The sequence below is a fragment of the Eublepharis macularius genome, chromosome 3 (assembly GCF_028583425.1).
Source record: "Eublepharis macularius isolate TG4126 chromosome 3, MPM_Emac_v1.0, whole genome shotgun sequence".
Taxonomy (NCBI): domain Eukaryota; kingdom Metazoa; phylum Chordata; class Lepidosauria; order Squamata; family Eublepharidae; genus Eublepharis; species Eublepharis macularius.
This window is the reverse complement of record NC_072792.1, coordinates 132,605,473-132,621,215: the sequence shown is the minus strand read 5'-3', so window position 1 is coordinate 132,621,215 and position 15,743 is coordinate 132,605,473. Positions and strand designations below refer to the sequence as shown.

Sequence of the window (15,743 nt, the reverse complement as noted above, 5' to 3'; positions counted from 1 at the left end):
TCCAAAACTGGTTATCATTTGGATATGATACTAGGCTGCATGAATCATGCTTTCCCCCCAAAATTGCATAAGGATATTCTTGTGTTTCTGCAAGACATTTTTTTTATGACTTCTGAGTGGATATGAGATGCAAACAAAAGATAACTTAAGTGATACCTTTTGTATTTGGGAACGCATTGATGAGAGAAGAAATTCACAAATAAATATAAAATTCTATTGGTGGACTCTCTTAATTAAAAAAGATTGGGAATCAATATCCTCTCAGCTCAAGCTAAAGCAAAGTGCAGTGAAATTGATACAGCTGGAGGGCTGGAAAGTTGTATCCACTGTGAAAGCTATTTGAAGTTCCAGCGAACACAGTGGATCTAGTTATAAACACTGTCTACTGCTTTACTCTGCTAAAATAACTTGAATAAATATGCTGTGTCAAATGTCTTTTTGGAGAAACGACTAATAAATAATATAAGTGGTAGAATAAGGGCTGCTGAATGTTCAGTTTCAACTACATTATTTACTTCATGAACCAACAGGCATTTTAAAAAAATAATTATAAACCCATGAAATGTGACAATTGATTAAAATATACTAACACACACACCCCGATGCAAATTCATTAATAGCCAAATTCTATCATAAATTCATCATGTTAATAAATAGTTACCAAATATGTACATATACAGTGAGGAGAGGCATCATTCAGAAATTAACTAAAAATTTAAACTAAATCCTGTCTAACTTGAATATATTTACAGAAACGAATGCTGTCTAAAAATAAAATAAACAACTGGGGTAATTTCCAGACTTCTTTAATCACTATTCCTCTGGAACTTCAGTCTCCTTTTCACAGCTATACAATGGGGGAGCAGGAGGGGCAGAATGCTGTGTACCAAGACCTGCTTCAGCCCTTACGCCTCCTGTAGTTTGGTTCCGTGTGTGTGTGTGTCCAATGGACTCTCTGGAATGGTATGGGGCAAAGTGGGGGTCTGCAGGGAGAGGGGAGTATCGGCAGAAATCACCACCTGCTCTTCCAGAGACTTAAGTGCTTAAGTCTTTGGATCTGTGTGGATGGATACAGCAGATAATCTATGTTTTCCAAACAGGAGAGTTAGAAGATGTTCCTGCTGAAGTAGTTCATCTGTACAAGCATTTTTGTACACAGTATTACTAAGTGACTGGATTGGAGATGGCTTTCTTGATTATATAAGTCATTTTTGTTTGTTTTGGTATTTCCTTCTCTGTTTTGGAGCTGTACTTACTTGTACGGGAACTAATATTTGTTTAATACTTTCTGAAGTCAGTTGTTGCAGACTGGGAGGTGGAACAGAAGCAAAGCCTCCATCACTCTCCTTCCTGCAAAATTTTGCAGTTGGAAAGCAAGCAATGGCGATTGGGAGTGATGAAGGGAAGAGAAAGGACAGGCTTTGTTCCCCTGTGCCCATGATAAGCACAACTATCTGGACGAGAACTGAATTAAACTTTTTGCTGATATATTCTGAAAGGCAGGCAGGCAGGCAGTTGCAGAACAGACTCCAGGGAAACAGATCAAATGGTTTTGTCTTCTTAATGTAATACAGGGCCAAACGAGATGAAATGAAAGAAATCTGTGGGCAAGGCTCTGAAACCTTTTTATATATTAAAGATCAGTAAGGATCAAATATTGGGGATATCTCAACACCTTTAATTTCTTGTAAAAGCAGCTGTGCTATTACCCTGATATAAATCATGCTGCCTCCAGCTACTATCTGCTTTAGTAAGGAAAAGATGGGAAAGTTCCCATTTATATTTTTAAAAAAACAGGATAGGGAACTCTATTTTTAAACAAAACTAGAAATTGTGAGCAAGGGGAGTTAAACTCTGTCCCCTCCCTAATTAATTCTAGTACTTTTAGAATTTTTCTCTCAGGCTAGCTAACTTAAAAAAAAAAAAAAACTTCAAGCTCCAGGGTATGGGGATGTAAAGCACCTGCTTTTAACTTGATAAAGAGACTGTTTTTACTTTTACATATTGTATTTTAAATTGTTTTATTGTTAGTATAGTGTTGTAACCAGCCCTGAGCCCAGTTGTGGGGAGGGCGGGTAAAAGACAAACAAATTAAATTAAGAGGGCAGAATTCCACTCCCTTTATCTACTTGCACTATTTGTGTTTACAGATGCACACAACAAATATGAGGATCCCAGGAAAGTAAGAAAGACTTACTTCCTCATGGTACCCACTCTGTAAGCGTGAACTGGGTATCTCCTATGCTAGCACAGTATCCTTTTGATGCTGCCTCAGCAAAGAAAAGAATTAGCATGAATGACCTCGCTTTAAGGAGGTGAGATCATAACAACTGCACAGGAGTCCTCAGACACCAGCCACATCCACCAATCACACAGCAGCATGCCAACAGTGCCTCTACTAGGGATGTAAGACTGGGCATATCCAGTTTAAAAACATACCAAATGAATGTGTGTGTGAGTGTGTGTGCTGCCCTCAAGTCAGGGTGAACTTATTGGTATTTTTGGGGTATGTCTGGGAATCCCAAGTGACATTAGGATTCTCAGATATACTGGTATTGCTGTTTCCAATTAATCTTGAAAATATTTAGGAATAATCGGAGCCAGCATTGTAAAGGTTGCAGCACGTTTTTTTAATTTTGTTTTTGCTGTTTGCAACTTTTCACAAACTGAAAAAAAAGGAAGAGGGGAGAGAAGTGAGGCCACTCTCACAGAAGAGTGACAGCAGGTTAGGGTGAGCTGAATTGTCTAATCATGATGATTCTCTCATGTGGTATATGAGGGAACTGTTGTGATTGGTGAGACAAATGAGCTTCTCCTAACATTCTGCCATTCACCTGTGAGAGTTGCCCCACATGCTTCCATCTTCCCTCTCCCCCCGCCCCTGGAAAGCTGCAAAGAGCAAGAACAACAAACTACTGCCACCAGTATTTTTGGAGTGTGTGCCTTCTACTGCCAGGTTGGTTCTGCTGGGTTTCTCTAGTTCTGTTGGGCTTTGTTGGTTCTTTCTTGGGGAGATTTTGGTCAGTAGTTGCTCTAGGTGTTTTGGCCTAACACTTTTTTGCCCTGAAGAAAGCATTGGATTCCCCCTCCCCATAGGAAACAATGGAGAGTTGTGGGGTGCAATTTTGGTGTCATTTGCTTCAAAAAACAGCCCCTTTATCCCCCCAGAAAGATTCCTCCATAGGGAATAATGGATCTGGTTAATTTTAGAATTCCAAAAAACAAAACAAAAAAACTAGGATGTGAATACAAAACTGGTATAGGAAATACCAATATTTATGGCATTTCCACTACCCAGATCTGAAAAATAGAATTTTTTTTAGTGCACATCTCTAGCCTCTACACAATCCTGATTTCCCTGCCTCCTACCTACACACAGAATACAACAATGGTGAAGGACGGAACCCCTTTGTAAAAAACCTGGAACTAACCTCTCCTCCCCAGAACAAGGAACAGAAGGAGGCAAAAGTAAACAGGAGTGAGAGAGGAAGTGAGTAGGAAAGGAAAGAAGAAATAAAGGCACAAATAAGATTTCACCTCCCTGCAATTCATCATGGATTCCCCACTTGGGGTATTTGATTAGCTATGCTTACCCTTCACACAAGACCTCAGGTCAGCTGGAACATCTGAAGTCACTGGAGTTGCCCTGAAAAGTCCTGCTCGGTGAGAGGCCAGGCAATCTGTGAAAACAAATAATCTTACACACAACCACAATATCATATTCTAAATTAAGAGATAAATTGCATCCTGTACTGTACCTTCAGACTGCAGGTGGAGAAAGATATTTTAAGGCAAACAGAATGACAGTGAGAAGGCTTCTCTCTGTCATGTCTGCTTTCCGTTTACAGGGAAATTTTGTTCATGTGGTAAAAGTGCAATCTCCTCCAGCAGTTTAAATTTGAAGGTGTCCAAGAAGTACTCTGTAGCCTTGTGATTTTTCAGATTATACACATCCATCCTAAATCAGATTGTGAAAGAACAGAAAATGTCTTAGCTTATAACTGGTTGCCAGACTAAAAAGAAACTGAAAGCCAAATCACCTCCAGAGCAAATTCCCTCAAGTTCTACAAATCTGTAATAGTTGGTGATTAAAGGAGCTTATGCATTTTGTTAGAGTTTTTATGATCTTATACCAGTACTCCAAGTTTCATGTGATCTTTTTTGTACCGTCTTTATCATTCGATAGCTCAACTTTTGTGAAAAAAAGTATGCCAAAGAGTGAAATACAATTAGCCCATTTTTTTCTTTGATGGCATAGCTGACCATGAAATTGAGATGTGCTCTGCTCTGAATAAGTTGCACTCCCCCTAAAGGGTCAAGTCTCCAGCTACAGGTTCTGGTCCTTGCAGGTGGATGCCAAGTATTAGCTATAGTATGAAGCACTTTCAACCAACTTGGGCCAACAAACCAGAAGAAAAATGTCCTGTCCCTTTTCATGGCGTGGAGGTTAATGATATCACCTGGTAAATAACATCCTATGAAGCTTCTATTAAAGGGAACAGATTTTCCCCCTCCTCCCAGCTTGTTGGCAATCCTGGCCCAAGTTAGGTTGGTATAATCTGCCACAGTGCTTCCTGGAAAAAATGCATTTGGCCATAGTAGCCAAGCTCTGATAATGTCTAGGTGAGATATACTTATAAGGCCAGTTTCAACTTGTGAAGACTGAAGCCTGGGATTAGGGAGCAGAGCAGCTTGTAGCCTTAAGATTGCCTTTCCTTCACACACGAGCCTCAGGTCTGTCAATTTCCCTGCAGGCCTACATTGCTCAGGCACCTTCCAAGTTTTAGGACTGGACCGTAGAAAAATAGTGAGGAAACAGGCACCAATCTCTGTCAAGGAGGCAGAGCTCTAACAGAGATAGAAAGCCCTGCACACCTTCATTCCTTGAAGCTGAGCAATACTGAGCCTGTTTTTGGAGGGGGGCTGGTGCAGTGTGTCTGTCCTACTGGGATCAGATGTTGATATAGAAATAGGAAATTTTGTTGTTTTCCAGTCAGCTTCTTTTCTGAGTGTGTTTTGCCCTGGGTAATTGTAGTGTCCCTGGATTAATTCTGCCCTGTTTTTATAACTATTCTCTTAATTTGTTAGAGTATTTAATGTTTTTTGTTCATTCTGCCTGGGTTCTGCACACCTTGTATTTGCTCATACACCACTGCATGCCCTGAATAAAAAGGGAGTTGCTGGGGAAGGGGGCAGGGCGGGTGCTCTTTGGGCCCTCTCTAGTAAAGTCCTAGAACCAAAGTGGTAGTCAGTTAAGGCTTTTGCCTCCACCAGGCCCGAAGGAGGCAAGAGGAAAGGAGGGTTTGTGTAGGGAGAGATCCCTACATCCTGTCCATGGCAAAAACTTGCATGGACCCAACCGTTTCCATGGCACTATACATGTAGCAAATCCAATGAAACTTAGTGGGACTTAATTCCCATCACTCTTGACACTAAGATTTAAGAGACAATTACAGATGGCCTCTCATTTCATGTATCCCAGTAGGTCTTTAAATTAGGCCCAGAACTGCTATACCCACTGTGAAAACTTTATTCAGGCCCCTTCACATATATACACATCCCCTAACTATGTGAGAGCTGCTTCATTTTACTTCTGTCCCACATGGGACAGCAGCCAGGACAGTGTGTTGCTAAGGGACAATGGTTCTTTTGGATTTGAAGACAACAAACATGTAAGTATTGAAGGAAAATAATTTATTAAATCCGTCTGATAATTCAAAGGAAATAAACGAACATGTATGGAACAGAGAATACACTTATGCCCTTATATTGTTGCTGGGGACACTGGAAAACAACAACAGGCGGACCTTAGTTCTGGTTGGTTGCATAGCAGTGCTTTTGCGGTTCAACCTGAGCTGAGGTTCACCTCTTGCTGTTTCCTGAGCAACACAGCACTGCATGAGGGCCGGGTGAGGATATTTGTCAGCTTTGCCCAGCCAAATCCTCCGGCATCACCATAGAAGGAACACTTGGAGGCAACTTTAAGAATTATAGGCTGAGAAGAGAAAATAAACATCTGCTGTTATTGTTATTTCTGTCATCAGTTGCTGAGGTTGCTTAACAACTTCAAAGAGAGAACTGTACCAGCTGAGCTTGTTCGGGACCCTAGAAAGAAAGTAGGCCTGGCAGCAACACATTATGATCTCAGCGCTGGAATAAGGACTTTTGTCAGTTTTGTATCTGTTCATTGAGAGTTACTTAACTCTTCTCCCACAAATTTCCTACTAGAAATCACCATTCCCGCACTGCTCTTTCATGTAGCAAATGTTATGGATAGCTTAACATTTTCTTCAATGAGTATAAAAACAGCTGGGGAGTGATAATTTTCAACAGTAAAATGAAGTAAGAAGAAAAAATTAAATAGTCTCTCTCTCCTGCAGTAGTATCCACCATTAAACTGCAGACCCACAACTACACTGTTTAAAAAAGCAGTAAAATGAACATCACATGATGTATGGTTCTGTCCTCAGGGAAAATGGTGCAGACAAAAGGAGATAAAATTCTCTCCCTACACTTCCACTACTTTAATCAAAATTTGACCTTTCCCCTCTCCCAGAGGCTGCATTAAAGTAAAAACAAGAAGTATGGAGAGCCAATTATGGATCTTATATGAAACATATCATTTGGACCTAAGGGGTCTCATTAACTGAGGATCTCTTCACCAGCTTCAATTTTCTTCTAAAAATGCTTCCATTATTAAATTAACAAACTGATGGCATGGAAATAAAGAAAAAAAACATGCTTTTTTTTTTTTTTTTGCAAAAACTTACCTAAATATTTGGGATAGAAATATTCCTGTTTTTTAAAAAAAGGAAAAGAAATCCAGTTAGAATGTTAAACTAACAGGAGACAGTTTAATTGTTTGCATTGCTTTGAAGGATAATTAACCGATTCCACTTCTGAATTTCTCTTAATGTGTAGAAGTCTTTCCTAACGTCCAGCCAGTACCTTCCCTCCTGTAGTTTAAACCCACTGTTTCAAGTCCTATCCTCTATTGCCAAAAGAAACAGCTCCCTTCCCTCTTCTAAGTAACACTCTTTTAAATACTTAGAGAGCAATCATGTCTCCCCTCAACTTCCACTTCTCCAAACTGAACACTCCAGATTCTTCTGCCTTTCCTCTTAGGGCTTGGTCTCCAGGCTCCAGATCAACCTTGGTTGCTATCCTCTGCACCCATTCCAATTTGTCCACATTCTTTTTGAAGTGAGGCCTCCAGAACTGCACACAATATTCCAGGTAGGGCCTGACCAACATGGTATACAGTGGGATAACGACATCCTGTGATTTGGATGTTGTGCCTTTGCTACTGCATCACACCGACTGCTCATATTTAGCTTCCTATCCACCTATATTCAAAGATCTAGTTCACACACACACACTGCTACCAAGAAGTGTATCCCTCATCCTGTATGCATGCTTTATATTTTTGTTACCCAGGTGGAGAACCTGGTACTTATCCATGTTAAATTTCATCTTATTCAAATCTGCCCACTTTTCCAATGTGTTCAGATCTCATTGAATTCTATTCCGCTCTTCAAAGGTGTTTGCTACTCCTCCCAGTTTGGCGTCATCTGCAAATTTAATGAGTAATCTCTTCACACTCTTGTCCTGATCATTTATTAAAGAATATTGAAAAGCACTGGGACCAGGACCGAGCACTGTGGCACTTCACAGGATACCTCCCTCTAATCAGATATGATACCATTGACAACTACTTTTTGAGTGTGGTTATCTAGCCAGTTCCCTACCTATCTAACCATCCTAGGGACCAGTCCACACACAGTCCACCAGTTTGCCCATCAAAACATCATGAGGAAACTTGTCAAAAGCTTTACTGAAATCCAGATAAACCATATCAACAGCATTCCTGTGATCCAGTAAGCCTGTCACATGACCACAGAAGGAGATGAGGTTGGTCTGGCAGGACCTGTTGGAGACAAATCCATGCTGACTTTCCCGTATCACCATGTTGTCCATCGGATGCTTGTAGACTGATGCCTTCGATATCTGTTCCAGTATCTTCCCTGGAACAGAGGTCAGGCTGACTGGCCTGTAGTTCCCAGGACCGTCCTTTTCCCCTTTCTTGAAGATTAGGATGACATTTGCCCTCCTCCAGTCTTCTGGCACATCACCTGTTCTCCAAGAGGCCTGCAAGATTATCGACAAAGGATCTGCAAGCTCTTTTGAAAGTTCTTTAAGCACTCATGGGTGCACCCCATCTGGCCCAGGGGATTTGTACGCAACCAGTGCAGCAAGGAGCTTCTCCATAACTTCTTTGCCTATGTCATGCAGCAGCCCTGAAACCATGCTTTGCCAACTACCATCTCTAGGTGGGCCTATTCTCTCCTTTAGGGAGAAAATTGCGGCAAAGAAGGTATTGAGCATTTCTGCCCTCTCTCTGTCCTCGGTCAGAGTTCTCCGTTTTCACCCAGCAATTGGGGTATTGCCCCCTTCACTTTCTGTTTGTTTCTCACATATCTGAAGAATGACTTCGTCACAGAAGTGCTAACCTTTTCTGTTTAGGGGTGTGCAGTTTGGTATTCCCAAGCCAAATATATACCCAAATAATGCCTTACCAGTATTATCCAGGTATATTTGGCATGCCCAGATAAATCCAGATATATTTGGGTGTGCCGAAATCCAGATTCCTTAATATCATCACATTATTTGGGTTCATCTGGGAATCGTCGCATTGGCCAATTTAAAGCTCGCTGGCCTCAGTCTTGTTTTCCTGGGCTTTTTTCTCAGGTGGGGGGTGAGGCAGGAGGGAAGGGGAGTGATAGAGTGAGTGACCAATGAGATGTGGTGTTGCAAGAGCTCTAGTTGTCTGGTCAATCACAAAAAATCTTTGAAAGGAGAGCCTTTTCCAAATTCTTACAAGAACATAAAAGCAGGCCTGGCTTAGAGCAGACTCCATTTTTGAGTGAGATTTCTGAAGACTGTGCTTTAAGTGCTCTTAGCCTCTGAAGGCTCTGGAAGTCTGCCTTTTGGATTACCACTGCCCTTGGGATTCTGCCTTTTGGATTACTTTGCTGCCTAACTGGACCACCTGAAAAACTGCTGCCTGGGACCACCTGAAAACTGTGCCAATTTGAGAAGTCATCTTTTTTCAGTTTGGGGGAGGGGGTTAGCCTGATGTTGGGATGTGGGGAAGGGAATAAGGGAAAGGGGCAGTCTTTCTTTTAAAACTTTATTTTAAAGTTTTATTTCATTTTATTTATTTCCTTGGATTTTCCCCCTTTCGTGTGGGGAGGTACACTGCTTCCTTAGTTCTGGTTATTTATCATTAATTATTTGCCCTATTGAGGAGGGGGATTTTTTATTATATTTTCTGCTTTTAAAATATTTTCTGTGGTGTTTTTGTGTTGATTCATATCATCATTTAAATCTTTCTTTATATCTTATTGCTTGAGGGGTGGAGAGTTGCTTGATGTTGGTTTTTTGCATGCCGTTGAATTTTTTAAAAATTTAATATTTAAAGGGTTGTTATGGAGGGGTTCATTGTTTTTTTTGCTTGTGTTCTGCAGGCAGTGTTGGTGGTGTTTAATTGCAGTTGATGGGGGATGCTTTACCCAGTTGTTGGTAGGTGTTGTTGTGGGAAGAACTGACACCACATATGTGCCAATGTTTAAAAATATACAAAAGCAAAATCCAGAGAAGCACCAAAAATGAAGGTAGTTGTATGCTGTTGTGTTGTTAACTTTTTTTACAGGGCTGGGAGGAAACAGGCAGCACAATGATGAAGGGCAGGCAGTTTCTGCAGCTTTTTCTCTAGGCTTCTCTGCTCCAGTGAGTGACAGTATAGGCTGCAGTCTGAGGAGAGAGGAGCGCTTGGGTCACTCAAAATCATCCCTCCTCAATTTCTGAGGCCTTCCTGGGAAGAGAGATCTTATGCTAAGTTACTGTGTGTGTGTGTGTGTGTTCTTGCCTGCCATTGCCAGGTCTGGCTGCCAGGTTGGTGCTTCTGTTGGGTGGCTGATGTTGGTACTTGGTTTTGTTCTGTTGCTGCATTGGCCCTGAGTTCTGCTTGGCTTCGGTGAGTGACACTGGTTCTGTTAGGTTTGCAGCAGTGTCCATTGCTTCACCTTGGGTCTATTGGGTTTCTCTGGTTTCACATTGATTCTGCTGGGATTCTTTGTTTTGGGGTTGGTTCTGTTGTGCTTTGTTGGTTCAGCTTGCACTAGGACTGGCTGTTGGCCTGTATGTATGTTGGCCAGCCACTGTATGTCTGGATTTGGGTTAATATTTCTTTGTCCTGGAAAGCCACTAGGAACTTTTTACTCATAGGGAACAATGGAGAGTGTACACACACCTACTTCTGTTTAGAGCATAGCCACCAGGAGGAAGTTTCAGGCAGCACTCATAAAAGAACTGTAATATCTAAACTAGAACTTCAATTTCCAACCCCCATCCCCCACGACTGATGCTTTGGTAGTCAGGTTCAGGGAAGGGGTGTGGCAGATTGCTCTGAGCTACAATTTTGGCATGAAATGAGGAGAATATTATAATCTACTATGTATTCCATGGAGAAGAAAAGTGGGCTATTAAAAATATAATATTTAAGGCATGTATTCATTGATTTTAGGTGCCTCATGTATGTCACGCATTTTCTCTAATCCATACAAAAACTTTGTTAAGTAGAGCAGTATTATTATATCTATATTAAAGCTTTGCAGGGTGTGGCTGAAAGGTGTGTGATCGAGTAGCCCTGTTGAAGTTAAACAGGTGTGGGTCTGTTCAGCATCTGGGCAGGAGACCTTGGATATCCCATATAAGCTGCCTTGCATTCCATAAAGGAAGAATGGCAGCATATAAACACAAGTAAAGAAATAAAAGCAGGTTAGGCTGAAACTGAAATATGGCAGCTTGCCCCAGGGCTTTCAATGCTGAGTTGATATTTGAACCAGAGACTTCCTTCGTTTACATTTTGTGTTTGTTACCATTACCCTATAATGCCAATAACCTCTTACTGAAAATGGTCTGAAGACACATCACAGAATTCTGCCTCTGAAGTTATGCAGATTGAACCTTGAAGAACACCACCTAAGGAATTATATGCAAGCAAATCAAAGCTCCCATGGACTTCACTGCCAATTACTTAAGGATGTGGGTACTCTCCTAATAATCTGAAGCATTTTCACAGCCTTGAAATAACTTCCTGGTATTTGCTTGAGAAATCAGTTATGTAAAAATACACACTATTGTTATGTATATCTAGAACATACAAAGTGGATATACAGTTACAAAACTAAATTATGCTCTGCCAACAGTAGGTTCCTCCTTACTAACTGGCCAATCTATATTGGTCTAGTAACACAAGAGCTCTTACCGTTTCAGGGTTGTTTTCAAAGACTTCTCTGGCTTCTTCCTTATTGCACAATTCTTCAATGCACTCCCGTTCCAAATTTCCCTTCTTGCTTTCTTCCACAAAGGAATTTGCCCGACGTTTTCTGACCAAGAATTCTGAGGCATGATGCTGAGATAAAACTTAATAAAGACAAGTAATGTTGTTGAAAGAGGATTTACTGGCATCTCTCCACTTCTAATCCATGTCATTTTCTGAAAGCACTGAACATTTTACAAAAATCAGTGAGTGCAATGCCTCTCTGTGCATTTGTGAGTGAATGCCCACCTGGAAACATGCCCCTTCAAAAAACAAATCCTTCAAAGGAGCCACATCTTGATATTATTATTCAAAGAGGTGAACAACAGCTATGTTATCTTTCTGCTGCAAGTTTATCTCAGCACAGGAATGCCAAACAATTGCCACTGAGAAGTCACTTGTGGAATTATATTGCAAAATAAGGAAAGACGTCAAGACTGATTTCTTCATTTTCCAGCTGCTGTGAGTTTTGTCAAGCAATAAAGATAATTCAAGACAGCAGAAACAGACAAGTACATTTCTTAGCCTCATTTGGCTTTCTAAGTCTGTTTTTTGGGCTACTCTTGTTTTATGCTGGTTTGGGGCTATGTTTGAGGTGTTTACTACCAGTTTGCTATTGATTGCTGATAGAGGTTAAATTTAACATTAAATGTATTGCTGCTATGTTACATTTGACCCTGCTGTGCTCTTTTTGTTTTGTTTAATGCATTTTTGTTTCACTGACATTTTTATTGGTTTATTGATTTATATAACTAGCCACCTTGAGGACAAATTCTGTTCTCTGGAAAAGGAGGATATCAACATTCTTAAATAAATAAACAATACACAGTTAGCTTACCAATAGTTTAAGTCATTTTTTTTAAATTCAAGAAACAGAACATTTTCCCACTTACAATAACTCCATTTTACTACAACTGCAGATTGCAAATCCAATGAGTTTTTGACCCTTTCAGATCAAACCCAGAAAAGCTAATAGACCACACCACCTTTCTCAAGTTAGCAGGAGACTTTCTATTGACTGTAGCATAGTTCAATAAAAACAGAGCAAGTAAAGTGTAACCTTTTATTGACCAAAAGTTCAAAGTATGAGGACAGATGTTTGAGAGTTATAGGGAGGGATCACTGTACATAACATGACTCTTTTCCTGTGTTTCACACATGGGACTGGGCTGTATATCTTAATTTCACGTTAACACGTTATGATTAATTTAAATTCTACTCTTCCACGAATTACATGGAATTTTAATACTCAATGGTAAACACAATTAGTCCCCCTTATTTATCAATTAACTTTACCTGCTATATAACATCATTAATTCTTTTTTTAATATCTTAGCTATGAACATCTGCATTTGAAGAAGAGTCCTATATAACAGGATTGCTCATGCTGCATTTTTAACATCAACTGATGTATTTCCCAACATTTCCACTGCCATTAAGTGCATATTTAAGATTATCGCTCCATTTACCAAGTAATTTTGCTTTGGGCAACAAGGATTTTAAGAATTTGATTTTTGCTTTAAGACAAGAAGTCATTTTAGTAGAATTCACACCCTACAAGTAAGAAAGAATGTATGACTTAACTCATGATGTCCTCAAGCTTCTTTGTAAAGCAGAACAGCCCTTTTTTCACTGCTGAAACTGGCTCACAGACAGAAAGTCAAAATAGACTGACTGGGTTTGTTTTTCAGGCTAACACAGCAATCAACAGAGAATTAGTCTTTTTAGATGCCCAAGTTGAGACTAAAAAAGAAGCTCAAGATCAGAACAAAAGAGTTGAAATACATTTGTAAGGCGTCTATGGAGTAAGGCTTAGAGTTGCTAAATTCAGATTTCAAGAGTAATCTTTTGCTTTTAAAAACTGCAAGATAGGACTAGCTGGAATTTTACCATCACACTACTTGAAGTGACTAAAGAATCCACATGAAGTACCAGTGGACAAAATTCATTGATGGATATTGTACTATTGATGCACCATAGGATAATTCACAATTGAATTGTCTTCAGGAAAATCCATTTCCAAATAATTGTCATAGCACAACAACAGTGTAATATCCAACAACGCATGGCTCTAAGATGTATGAGTGGGAAGGTCATGCATGAGAGCAGTACAAAGTTATTTATAGGAGAAGCAATGACCACCATTCTGTGCAACCATTTTTATCCCACCTGTCCTTCAAGGAGCTCAAGGCAAGGTACATGAATCTTCTCTCCCCCATGTTGTCATCATATCACGTGAAATAGTCAGATTAAGAACAAATGACTGGCCCAATGTCATCCAATGTGCTTCATGGCTGCGCAGGGATTTAACATAAGTCTTCCCGGTCCTAGTCCAATCCACTAAACATTATACTACACTGGTTCATCCCGAGGGACAGCTGCGCCAGTCTACTGCAGCCATAACAACATATGGCACCATAAAAGAATATAAAAATACTGTGGCCCAAGGTTTGGTGAGTCAGAGTGCACTGCGTCAGATGCATAAATTGTTACCCTTACTTGGCACGTGCACACACACAGGTACAAACAGGAGGAGGAAGAGGGAGGTATTAAAAAGTGTGGCCAAAAGGCTCAACAATCCAAGAAACCAGAGGGTTATATTACTGCTAAGAAATTAAAACAAGATCTAGTCAAAACAGTGAATGATCCAAAACAGTGAATGATAGTGGGAGTGTCCAGGATCTGTGATGAGCTAGCAAAGAAAAGTGAACATATGCAAAAGTGCTTATAAACCTCTTAATAAGGACAAATACTTTCCATACTGACCTAATAATCCCCGTGACCCCCATCATGGCATAGACCCTATGGAATTAGGCAACACAAGTGAGGGGACCTGCAAGGGTTGGCAAGGGGTATTTAGTTTTCCCCTCACCAATATTTCTTCTTTCTCTTCCCTGAAATCCCCTATAGCATTTTTTTGCTTTCTTCTCTCCTTCCCACCCACCAGACAACCTACCTTTACATCCCCCTCCATCTTTCCCACCCACCATGCCCCAGCAGCCTCTGTCCAGGAATACTATGGCCCAGATTCATGGTGCCAGCTGTTGGGTCAGGCCCAGTCACATGGTAGGAAACAGGCAAGGGGTTGTGGGGGGCAGGAGACCTTGTTTTCCCCAGTATCCCCTTCCCTACACTATTTCCTTTTTTCCCTCATCCTGACAACCCCCATATCCTCACCTCTTCCATGCCTCCTTTTCTCCTTCCCACCCACACACCAACTTACCTTTTCTCTGCCCCCATCTGCAGTTATATTCATTAATTTATTTCCTGCATTTACATCTCAACTTTCTCAAAAATGGGGGCCCAAAGCAGCATACATCATTTTGCTATCCTTCATTTTATCCTCACTTTGAGAAGTAAGTTGACTTAGAATGTATAACTTGCCCGAAGTATCCCAGTGAGCTACCACAGCAGAGTGGGGATTTGAACCTGGGTCTCCTAGTCCTAAACTCTAACTGCTGAATAGTGAGTCATGCAAGTCGAGTTGTAGCACGTCATCCGGTGGTTACTGCCAGGCCTGTCCTGAGGAGTCCTCCCTCAAATGCCAAAACAGCCCCCTTCAAACAGAGACCAAGGCTTGACAGTACTTTGTGGTTGCCTAGCAATGGCCATTGAGGACATCTGTTTCTTAAAACTGCAGGCACTCTTTTTATCATTTTTGGGGAGTTTAACCCCCTTCCCCTTTTACAAGTTTCAGATTTTTCTGAAACCCTATGGCATTTTTCAGGTTTGTAGTGTAGAAAGATCTGTGATTTCTGTTCTCAGCTCCAGTCTCTTGATTTAAGTATCCTCAGATTTGTCTGCATTGAGAATTTGAATATACAAGTTGGGGACCCACAAGGACTTGTGGGGCATCTCATTTTCCCTCCCTCACCATGTCTTCTTTCCCTTCTCTGGCCTCCCTGTAGCGTCTCCTCCTCCTGCTTCCTTCTCTTCCTCCCACCCATCTTTGTTTGCCACCCCACCCTTATCTTCACCTTTCTCCCTTCACCTCCTGGCAGCCTCTACCTTATGGTCCAGTTGGGTGGAGAACCTGCAAGGACTTGTGGTGGGGGTGCAGTATCCTCTTCCCCACACTATTTCCTCTTTCTCTCCTCTGGCAGCCTCCATGTGCTCAACTTTCAGGACCACTTGGCTATTAGTATATAAGATAGATGAAGATGCTGGGGGGGGGGCAGATAAAAGTTAAGGTGTTTAGTGAGTTTGAAGGAGAGAAGGACATTCTATTCACACTTCCAATATACCATAACTTAAAGATTTCCTTTTCTTTTTAAAAAAGAGGCATAGTTGGATCTGTCGTGAGCCTATTTGGCTGTAGCGACATAGGTTGAACATGCATGAACATACACAAAGCTGCCTT

At 40.9% G+C, this 15,743-nt stretch overlaps 1 protein-coding gene across 1 annotated transcript in view; it reads right to left on the bottom strand.

The window, feature by feature from the left end:
- Window positions 1-15,743, bottom strand: part of PROS1 (protein S) — a 46,544-nt gene that overhangs the window by 29,141 nt on the left and 1,660 nt on the right. The window contains exons 2-4 of the mRNA XM_054973507.1: window positions 11,330-11,487; window positions 6,771-6,795; window positions 3,594-3,680 (exon numbers count right to left, since the gene is read on the bottom strand). Of these exons, the coding sequence (XP_054829482.1) occupies window positions 3,594-3,680; window positions 6,771-6,795; window positions 11,330-11,487 (270 nt within the window). The remainder of the gene's footprint in view (window positions 1-3,593; window positions 3,681-6,770; window positions 6,796-11,329; window positions 11,488-15,743) is intronic.